At 43.1% G+C, this 11,298-nt stretch overlaps 1 protein-coding gene across 2 annotated transcripts; it reads right to left on the reverse strand.

Annotated features, from left to right (window-relative positions):
- Positions 1-2,606: 2,606 nt before the first annotated feature.
- On the reverse strand, positions 2,607-11,013 carry LOC121197147 (thrombospondin-1-like). Of its 2 annotated transcripts, XM_041060569.1 has the most exons (23): positions 10,846-11,013; positions 10,639-10,722; positions 9,752-10,311; positions 9,509-9,587; positions 9,262-9,351; positions 9,044-9,153; positions 8,583-8,708; positions 8,070-8,166; positions 7,798-7,971; positions 7,527-7,703; positions 7,266-7,439; positions 6,894-7,174; positions 6,591-6,809; positions 6,378-6,485; positions 5,791-5,950; positions 5,568-5,686; positions 5,029-5,263; positions 4,669-4,896; positions 4,306-4,577; positions 4,106-4,203; positions 3,867-4,006; positions 3,715-3,770; positions 2,607-3,671 (listed from the first exon to the last, which is right to left on the reverse strand). In XM_041060569.1, the coding sequence occupies exons 2-22, from the start codon at positions 10,700-10,702 to the stop codon at positions 3,763-3,765; spliced, it is 3,519 nt and encodes a 1,172-aa protein (XP_040916503.1). In that variant the 5' UTR covers positions 10,703-10,722; positions 10,846-11,013; the 3' UTR covers positions 2,607-3,671; positions 3,715-3,762. The 2 variants fall into 2 exon arrangements, with proteins under 2 accessions (XP_040916503.1, XP_040916502.1); XM_041060568.1 differs by having other exon boundaries at positions 2,607-3,770.
- Positions 11,014-11,298: the final 285 nt, after the last annotated feature.

The following is an 11,298-nucleotide window of genomic DNA, read 5'->3' on the forward strand; positions in this document are numbered from 1 at the left end:
ATCAGAACATCCATCAAAATAATGTCAGTCATTACTGGGGTGTTATTGTCAGGCAACCAGGAGTCATAAGAGACACATTGCTGGATGCAATCATATCTCACCTGGATATTTAGCTTTAGATTTAAGTAGCTATAACTAACCTGCCTTATATACAGTCAGATAAAAAGATTAGATTCATGTTTCACCATGTGTCCGTATTGGAAAAAGTGTAGTTTAAAATTTTGGTTAATTGACAAACTGTGGATTAGATCTGTTTTTTTTTTTTTTTAAACCTAACTGGTTTAACCTCCATGTTTTCAATATGCAGCTGGATTGCTTCCCATTGTTTTTATTTGTGTTTATGTCTCAGCATGAGGAAAGAGAGCAGCAGGGCCACCCTTTGTATTAACCTAAGTATCATAGAAGAGAACAGAAAATTGCTGTCATTAAGTCTAACAACCGGGTACGGTGGCCGCAGAATGTTCTGCTGCACACATAAACATTAGCCGATAACAGCGTGTCTGTGGGGTGAAGTCTGAACACTGTTCATGTACTCATGTATTAAAGCTAAGCCCTCTCCTATGAAATGTAGTACGTCTGTGTTAGTAATGTGTGGCCAGACATCCAGCGTGGCTGTTAATGAGGACAGAGGGATGATGTGTGCTCCGCAGGAGTGATAGTCAGATCCAGCTCAGCTCCAAACATTCCTGCCATTCCTGCCTCTATAGGTGATCAGCTTCAGAGTGGGTGAGATTAGTAGGATCCTCTGAAACTGGAGCCTGTCTGACCTCTTTCGAGATTTATTTTCATTTAAAAAGACAGGACTCTGCTGACAAAAGATGGCCATTTTCAGCAATTATCCCCTTTGGTTTGTTTTGGAGATCTGTGGAAGCTGTTGACACAGTTCCTATTTGCTCCTGCTTGCACAGTGTGAGTAACTAGTCTGCACCTGGCTGACCTCAGCCCAGAGGTCCTGCCTTTCCTCTCTCCTGGTGCTGGACACCTACGGGCCTATTCGTCTCATTCTTCACCTCACCTATACATTCTGACCCCGTCTAACCGGCAGGAATTATCTCACATTCCTCTGTTCTGAAAACACGTCAGCCAGGTGAGCCCTCCAAGGTCAAATGAGAGTGAGAGGCCTGCTATCAGTGAGAGCTACACCACTATCTGTCCAGGAATCTAAACAGACGCCTCAGCACAGGTCTGACAGAGCACATGCAATCACTTTTCAGACTGTCTGCACTAGGTTAGAGTTTATTTTTATACTAATTCCATACATTTCTAATACATTCATTCATACATTATTGTCCATTCTACAAATACCATCTATATAATCAATGCAATATATTTTCAGAAGGACGGATATACTGCTCATTTGGGGTAATGGAAACACAGTGAGCTCAGTATGGTAAGAATGAGGTCACTTCTAATGTAAAGAGACCAGCGGCATACTGAGACCGTCTGGGTTTTCTGGCACGACCCTCTCTGGTGCCTTAGATTACGGCTTTCTGGCCCTGGGAAAGATCTAAATTAGCAGATGATATGCTGGTGCAGGGACTTACAACATAGCAGTCAGCGAGCCACAGGTCTAGACTACGGATACCTCATTTATTTTGACAAGTTTTATGCAGACATTTTAAAGACATATTCTTACTGGCAAGACTGGACCACAGCCATAACTTAAAAGTTCACTGCCCCAAAGAAGAGTGCAAAATTCCTTATGTCTACCTTTCATATGGAGTGTTGTCTTCTGAAGGTGCAAGGAGATGCCTGTGTAATGTGTAATTGGATCTGTATAGATGTGCTGTTTAAGTGGGTTATACTTCATGTTGAGTTTTCCTGCTGTTGACTCCCGAGGATACTCCCTTTCTCCAAGGCTTCACTAGACTCAACTAATGGATTCCAGTCGCTTGACAAAGCATGGCTCAGCTCCCTTTGCTTTTCTAGGGAGAAGACCTCAATCAAAGTAGATATGAAGTCCAAAAATCACTAAGAAAGAGGCTTAGGTTTTGCCCAAAAAGACAGCAACCAAGATACATTTTTTTTTTCCTGAAGTTTATTATTCACTTGACATTACAAAATAACAGGTAGGAGTATAAACAGCACGTTGGGTAGAAACTATAGTACAAAGTTTATAGAAAAGCTTCACTAATAATTAAAAAAAAGACACATACAAAAACCAAAATAACAAAGACATCCTCATGTCAGTGTGCAAATAAGTTTATACAGACAGAAACGCTTCCATATGAGGCTACGCTTCTAGATAAATTATTTAAATAGCATGTATCTACACAAATGAAATAACCTCAACATAAAACAAACATAATAATTTATCCCCCAAAAAAATGCACAGGAAATACATATAGCACAACATAGTCAAGACAACATTTCATTAATCCTTTATGTTCCTGTTTGGGCTTCTTTTGCTACAAAAATATCTTATATACAGCATATAAATGATACTAAAGTCTTGCTTTAAAAAAAAAGAAGAAGCCAACCAATTTATACTCTGTTGCTAAGAAAAGTGATTCTTGTGTATTGCTGGCCTCAATACAAAAAGAATTAATGAGGTAATATTTGTACATAAAGGGTTTCCTTTGATTTTCCCTTGTCAGAAATGTACACACAAGCTCAGGCACACCAGTCATGCACACTGTGCAGAAGCAGAATATTTACTGGAAGTGATGCCTATCTTTCACTTTTTTTTCTTTCTGTTTTGGTCATATACAATGCTATATCTTGCCATTAGCAGATACTGATTTGAGTTAACTTGAATAAGTTGAAGACCACATTTTAAGATGGCAAGATGCTAAGATGAGAGAGAATTAAAGCCTCTATGATGAACAAGTAAATACATATAGCCATACTTACAATGGTTAACTAATGACAGGAAATAGACTGGCCCTCGCTGTTTACGTCCCTTGACACTCAGTTAAGTTTTGAGATATTAACAGAATATTTGCTAATAATTACTGTTCCAAAGCAGTGTGAAGTGTGCCTGCTTTGGGGCCCTGTGCTGTCCTGAATTTTGTGCTCTCCTCGTTTCTTCTAGTGCTCTTTCCTGAGAAGACGAATATTCTGGGCCAGTTCTGAGCCTCGGCTAAATACAAGACCCTGTACCAACAGGTCTGTAAGAATGTGGGGTGAGGAGGGTCATCAAAACAATTTAAAACAAATTTTGACTTAGTTGTCTTCATAACTATGCTTGTTGGGTGGCACACATGCACAAACACACAAACAACATTCACTCTCTTTGATAGTAACAGTCCGTCCATACTGTCCATGGTCCCTCAACAGTTCCTTCAAAGGGCACATTTAGCCCGGCCTAAGAAAGTTGTCCTACTGCTTTCTTCATACTGAAACAAGCATCTTTGAGTCCACAGCAGATGTATATTAATGCTCAAAAATAAAAAATAATTAAAAACATGAAACACTCTTTGGTCCCTCATCCACAGAGGAATACCGCCAACCCACAACAGTTCAGGTGTGCAAAGCAATAAAATGCGGCCCTCTTTCAATGCAGATCAGAGCAACAAAGTGAGGGGGCCAATGTCTTCTGAGCAGAGCTGCGCTCACAATTTGAGTTTGGTGCAGTGGTGCAGAATCATCATTGAAACACTAAGTCCTGAGGTCAGTTTACCTCACGTTAGTTCATTTGCCCATCACTCCTCCAATGTGCATTTCTCAAAGGAAAAAGTCAAAGAGATATCGATCCAAGGCTTGTATTATATATTCATACTGACACACTGTTACATTCGTCCGGAAGGCTCTGTGGTCCATTTATGTATCTGAAAGAAATTAAAGGCAAAAAGTATGTTACAAATAAAGTCTAAAGTGATGAAATTGTTCTTTTTTTCAATGTCAAACACAGCTCATGTGCTTACCTCTGCATTCATATTTGAGGTCTGAGAAGTAAACCATCTCCTGAGAGAAGACGTATAAGCCTAGTCGCCCACCAGCGTATGTCTTGTCATAGATGTTTCCAGAATCAGCCATGATTCTCTTGCCTTCATACATGACCACCCTAAAACAGAAAATGTAAAACATGAGCTCATTGCCATTTTCAAAAGTGTGCAGGTTTATAATTGAGAGAAAGAGCATGCGTCTGAGGATCTCAGCTCACCTAATAAGTCCAGTCTTGGGTCTGTGGGTCAGGTGCCACCTGTAGGCAGTGAAGTCCTTCCAGCCAATGTTCTTGGGGTCGTGCCACAGAGTGCGCACCTAGAAAGGAAGAATTGTAAAGGTTAAAATTAGAAACAGTCAAAACATTGTGTTAAATTGTATCTTACATCTTAAACGTTGAGTCCATGAATCTATGCTCACCTGTCCTGGGGTGTCTCCAGTGTGCCACAGGGCATTCCTCAGATGCTCACCAGGGCCGGTGGTGGAGTTGACCACTTTGATTGACAGGCCAGAGTATCCTTGAGCTCTTGTGGGTGTGTGGGACCAGTATGTCTGTGTGATCTGTTTCCACATGACTGTGTAGAAGCGTGAGCTGGACTGGTAGCCAAACACGAACCCGGCATAATCGTCATCTCTGTCCGTGTTGATGAAGAATGTTCCACTGAAGTCCACTGCACTGAATTCATCGTAACCTGAAGTAAGAGAGGAGATGGTTCAGAACAGGTTGGCTACTACTTTGTGTCTGTGTATTTGTTGTGAGAGGTCCATTTGTATATTACGTACCAACAGCAATGCCAGGGTCACAATTGACAGTCTGCACCAACTCTTTGCCCTGATGCCGGACCACCCAGTTGGGGTCAATCTGGGAGGTACCCTTGGGATCCAGAGGAACCATCTGGAATCTGCGAAAGTCTGTTTCGCTGATGTCAAAGTTTTCTGGGCACACATCGTAGATGTCCAGAACATTGTCTTGGTCAAAATCATCTTTGCATACATCACCACGGCCATCACCTGTGAAGAAAATATGGATATTTAGACATATTTAACCATAACGACAGAGAAGGAACTATTCTCTAAAAGAAGAACCTAGAATTTTTAGGAGGGTGTCCAATGATTTAGACCCCATTTGACAGACTGACTTACCGTCAGAGTCCAGTTGATCAGGGTTAAAGGCCAATCGACAATTGTCTTTGTCATCAGGAATGCCGTCATTGTCATCATCATGGTCGCAGGCGTCACCCTTGCCATCCTTGTCGTGGTCTGCTTGGTTGGCGTTGGGGATGTAAGGGCAGTTGTCCAAGTTGTTCTGGTGACCATCCTCATCAATGTCCTGGTTGTTGTCGCACTTGTCTCCTACGCGATCTGAGTCAGAGTCAATCTGTAGGAGAACAGAATTCCTTTATGATGAGATTCCCCAAAGACTGACTCTAATACTGTAAGATGCTTGTGCTTGCTTCGAATAGCTCCCTTCACTGTTTTTCACCAGCCTTGATATGAGAGGTACTGCTCTGGACTTGATTTAAAAATAGCCCCTTGTTTTCAGGTATGCAAGCAATGTGCCTTCAAACAACCTTTCTGTCATTAAAGCAGTTTGTGGTCTTGATACTCTGTCCAAAGGGAACTTCTACATAGTTACATATCAATCAGCTTAGCTGTCATAGTACAGTGAGATCTGCCGTTACCTGATCAGGGTTGTGCTCCAGAGGGCAGTTGTCACAATGGTCTCCCACACCATCTCTATCAGTATCTCTCTGGTCCACATTGTAAACATATGGGCAATTGTCGTTCTCATTCAGAATGCCTGTTGAGTCAAAGCATACTCAGCTTAGTCTTCGTGACTGTGTAAATGCTTTTTAAATCTAAGCAAAGGCATTTCTTGGATAGAATCTGAGAGAGGTCTCTTACCATCGCCATCAATGTCAACAGCACAGGCATCACCCTCTCCGTTGTTGTCAGTGTCAGTTTGGTCAGTGTTAGCCTCAAACACACAGTTGTCACAGCGGTCACCGACATCATCTCTGTCTGCGTCGTACTGGGCAGGGTTGTACACCTTCGGGCAGTTGTCCTAATGTCATCGAGAAAAGTCAATTTATTCACTAAAACAAGGTATGACTCAAAAAAAAAAAAGAAATGTGCAGGAACAAAACTTTGCTTTCAAAGGCTTGTGTTTTTTACTTTGGCTGGAATGTGATATTCCACTGACTGAGAGCTGGTAGTTTTTACCACAGCATTTTTCTTGCCCAACTTTCCAAATCTACACTAAGAATTATGGGCAACAGGCCACCTCGTCCTCAATTCTGGCTTTATGCTGAAATTGTATTTCCCTATTCCTATGCTACTGGCTTTCCACTTAAGCCTTCTGGTGAAAGCACACAAACATGGGGACTTTACATTCCTACTGCCCAGAGGAAGGATGGCTGCAGCTGATTGCTATGTCTGGTCTCTGAGGAAAGCACAGTTTGGGGCTAAATAAAACTGCTGTAATGACTCACCCTATCATCGGGGATCCCATCATTGTCATCGTCATGGTCACATTCATCACCCAGGCCATCTTTGTCATGATCTTCCTGACCAGAGTTGGGAAGGCTGGGGCAGTTATCCTATGAAAGAACAAAAGAGTGGTTAAGGAGGCAATCATCACAATAATAGAGTTCAGATGGGTAATAATGGCCTTTTATATTTCTGTCCATGTGGGGCCTGGCTACCTTCTTGCAGTGGTAGGTAGCATTCTCCACACACAGCAAGTCGGTGTTGGGCCATCCATCCAGGTCAGTGTCCTCTCCGCAAATACGGCCATTCCCAGCGTATCCTGGCTTGCACTCACAGCGGAACATCGACTCGGAGAAGACGCCCAAGTAGATGCAGTTTGCATTTTTATTGCAGTCGTGGCTACCATCCTGGCAAGGGTTACGGGGTGTGCAAACCTAAAGAAAATTACAGAGGGTTAAAAAAATTGCAAGCAGATAGTCTATTAGCCACAATCGCAGCGAGTAAGCAATAACTCAAACCTGTTTCTTAGCAGTTGCCTGTTCCACTCCTCTTCCAAAGGGCTGAGGACCCGAGAAACGCGCAGGGCAGGGCAGACAGTTGTAACCAGGCTCAGTGTTCTCGCAGCGATGTACTCCATTATGGGTGTAGCAAGCATCAGGGACCTCTTTACACTCGTCAATGTCCTTGCAGGTGATGCCATTCCCGCGGTAGCCAAGTGGACACTTGCCACACCTGAAAGAGCCATCAGGGAAGCTGGTGCACTTTGTGCCAGGGAAGCATGGGTTGGACAGACAACCATCTGTAGAGAGAAAGAATGAATACTTTAAAAGCGTGATCTGTTGTGATTTAGGTACAGCTTCTTTAATATTTTTTAATTCTTAAATGCTTACCAATTGGACAGTCCTGTTTGTTGCACACTTGATCCATAGTAGCCTCACCAACACAGTCCTTTCCACCATATTTGGGGACAGGGTCAGAGCACAGACGTTTGCGAGTCTGGATTCCTCCACCACAGGTAACACTGCAGGTGTCCCATGGTGACCAAGGTCCCCAACCTCCATTGACTAAAGAGTAAATTAGATAATATTCATTATTTTGCCTTGAATTAATACATTCTATCTTGTAAACTTTGGTGCTGAAATTTAACTCACTAGGGCAAGGCGACTTCTGACAGATTTCGGTTTGACGTCCTTCTCCCTGGCAGTCCCTGCCGCCCATCTGAGGAGTGGGGGAGTTGCAGAGGCGGATTCGGGTGATGACTCCTTCACCACAGGTCACAGAGCATGAAGACCAGGGAGACCAGTGACTCCAACCGCCATCCTGTTTGACTGTGAGCAGCACATATCCAATTAATTCATCATGCAATCAAAATGAGAATATTTACTATCACAATGGTTGTGTTAAGAACACTGAGTGACTTACAGCGTTTGTCACATTCCTGGGGGTAGCAATCACGGGTCTGGACAGAGGTGCCTTCACAGTTGCTGTTGATGCGGTCACAGGAGCGTCCACGCTGCTGGATGCCACGGCCACAAGTCACTGAACAGTGGGTCCATTCAGACCAGGGAGACCATCCATCCTCCGCATAGTCACTCGCTGTAGGGGAGAAGATGTGAAGTTTGAGGATCGTTGCTTTGAGGGAAAGGCATCAAAAAAGAAATAAAGAAAATCAGATAAAAGAAAATGAAGCTTACGTGTTCCACAGCGAGGGCAGCACTCTCCGTCGGGCACGGTGGCATTAGCACATGGGATGAGAGGGCAGGAGATTTTGCGACACACAGTAGCAGAGTTCTGGATAAAGGAACAGTTGAATTAGTACAATAATAATGAGTTAAGTGAATGGCTGACTACCTACAGAAAAAAACAGGCTTTGCTGGTACTGTTCCAAGCCTAATTGCTACATTTCACATAGGAGTGGTCCTCATCAGGGATATGACACTCCTGCCGTGTTGACGGAACACATAATCCTCACTAACACTCTCACACTAGCTATTTCTAGTGGGGAAAAGGCCCCGTGCTGCTTTGTTGATAGTAGAGAGGAAGTGTTGATGGCTTTCAGACAGAAGCAATGTTATTACAAAGGGAGGTGCTAACACAAGCACTATTATCACTTCATTACAGCAAGGATATGGGAAACATTCTGTCTTTCCTCTGCTAATTCCTGGCCTATCCACAGGTTGAATTCCAACAGGTGTGATGACACTTACCTGACAGGTGCACTCAGTGCAGCCGTCCACGGTCCATTCATCTTTGTCTTTGTACACAATGCCGTTGTGGAAGCAAACTCCACTTTGGATAATCATTTGATTTTTCAGCAGTGTGCTGTCCTCAGACTGGGGGAAAAAAGAGAGGGAGAGAAGGGGGATTGCTCAGGATGGAGGATGGAAAACTTTCACTTTGCCAAGGTTCCAACACAAATGAATCACCAACCGACACTGTGATTAAGACATTGCTTGACTCTAGCAAAGCAGCGCAAATTAAACCAGCAGCCAAACATATTTGTGTATTCACATGGGTCTCATTAAGGACTTGGCCGCCAGGGACTGCCACTACAGCGACAAGTGGCTACGCACTGGGAATGCATTAACTGGAGGCAGGGGGGAAAGATGGAAAGGAGTGGAAAAGAGGGAGTGAAATAGAGCAGACCCTGATGGCCCGTGGAACTTACCACTTTGCGGAGCTCGTTTGACAGCTGTTTAACAACCACACCGAGTCCCTTGAGCTCCTTAAACATGCCGGCGATGTCCTCACAAGAGAAGCCGCAGACAGACTGCAGATCTGAATACAGGAGATGAGAATCCAATAAATTACCTCAACTCTTAAACTTCACAACTGACCAGTAGAACAGAAACACAGACTTGTCTCTTTAGGGAGGAGAGGTCTCACCTTTGGCTTTGTGGCCAGTGTAATCAGTCCTAATGGCAGGGCTGGAGCCGTTGACTGGGTTGTCCAAGGTCATGACATCAGTTAAGGCAGCTGAAGGGGGAAAAGAGGAGAGAAAGTCTAATGAATTTTGGCTCACTGGAGCAAAATGTGGTGTTTGCATCCTTATATACATTTCCAGATTTTGCATATGAATAAGATCCAGTCATTTAAGGCCAACAGAAACATTTAATCTATTTTTATAACTTACCTCCACTCTGGCATCCCTTATTTCTGAGTATGGTATCAAGAGTGGTCCCAAACACAAAGCGCACATTCTGAAGGACTCCCTGAGGAAAGATAAATTCAGGTTAGAGCTACTATTAAACCTTTATTTATTTATTTATTTATTTTTACATGAATTATTATGTGATTGCAAAACATAGCGCACTAAATATTATTTTTCATCACTAGACAGTCATTTAATTTTCATCTGAGTCTCTACTGATCTCACCATAAATCTGTCCTTTACAGCTCCCTTTCCAATCCTGAGCCTGGCGATGTCTGCCACCTCCTGGGACAGCACTTTGTGGATCGGCACATCTAACTCCGACTCATTGATCTCCTCACAGCCCACAAAAAGCTTGGCCCGGTCATCCTGAACGAACAGCGTGATGTTCTTCCAGTGTCCAGAGGCCAAATCCGCATCCTCGATGGACACGACCTGCTGCTGGCTCATGGTGGAGTAGACCACATCCAGAGTGTTCGCCCTGCCGTTGGAAATGATCTCGAAAACGGGTCCGGATCCGTCATTCTTCTCTATGGTCAAAAGACTGCCTCTGGTTTTCTTGAACTGCTTCAGGTTCACCAGGAGGAGGAAGCCCCTCTCGGCCTGGATGGAGTCGAGGAGGTCCCTGAAGGAGGTGTCGACGACGGGGGGGATCAGGTCTGGGTTTAGGATTTTGTACGCGGGGCTGTTGGGATCTGCGCCTTTAACCAAACTTACTCCTTGGTGTTTCTTCTTTACTTGGGCCAGATCGAATAAATCATACACACTGTTATCATCTCGACTCTCTGCGGTCAAAGAAAAGAAAAGAACACCGGTCATTTTTTTTTTCTCATAATGACAGTGTCCACGAAGATGGAGAGAAAAACAAAGAAAACCCTTAAGAAACAGGTTATAATACATGGACCAGAGCTGTAAAATAAAACTGCAAAACATTTGTAAAAATATTGATTTTATAATTATATTATTGAATTATTGAAATGTTCCACTGATACGCAAAGAGCTTAGCCATAGTCAAGCTTTAAGTCAGTTTGGGAACTTTTACTTTCAGTAAGGGACACAGTTATAACAGGTTAAAAAAATATACATATATTACAATTATTTTCCATTCTCACCTGCCAGTCTTGCGCATTCGCAACTCCAAAGCATCAGCAGCAAAAAGATGCCACACAGCATCATCTTGAAATCTCAAACGATCCCTGTTACAACCAGAATAACAGGGTTAAACATCTGTGCTGCATCTGGTTATTGATAAGCAACAATAAATAATAATAATAAGAAGAAGAATAGGAAGAAGAAGAAGAAGAAGAAGGTCTACAAACCTTTAAAAATGAAAATTTCCTACGAAAATAGATTTTTGAAAAAGAAGAGGAAAGTCCTTGCTTGTAAGATTATTTATCCCGTTTCTCTTCCTTTAGCTCTTGTAGAAGCTCATGAAGTCGGAGTGAATAGTTGCAAAGTCTCTATGAGCTCCTGTCCGGGTGTTTTATTCCGATGCTTTCACTTATTCTACTGACTTATCCCACTGATAGAAGTGCTATTTAAACAGTTCAAGGACATTCCTGAGGTCCCATCTGGACCAATGGGATGGCTGCAGGAGAGAGGGACGGACTTGTTTTCTTACCTCACAGCCAGTCACAGTAATATCCGAGACGCACACACACGCAGAGAGAAGGGGGAAAAATGCATTCCTGAGCTGAATTTCCATCACCGGACAAATATTTCATATATGTACCAGAGCCAAGACGTGGTCGTTTCCGGTCAAATAAAAGTTT

Source organism: Toxotes jaculatrix, chromosome 17 (genome assembly GCF_017976425.1).
Source record: "Toxotes jaculatrix isolate fToxJac2 chromosome 17, fToxJac2.pri, whole genome shotgun sequence".
NCBI lineage: Eukaryota > Metazoa > Chordata > Actinopteri > Toxotidae > Toxotes > Toxotes jaculatrix.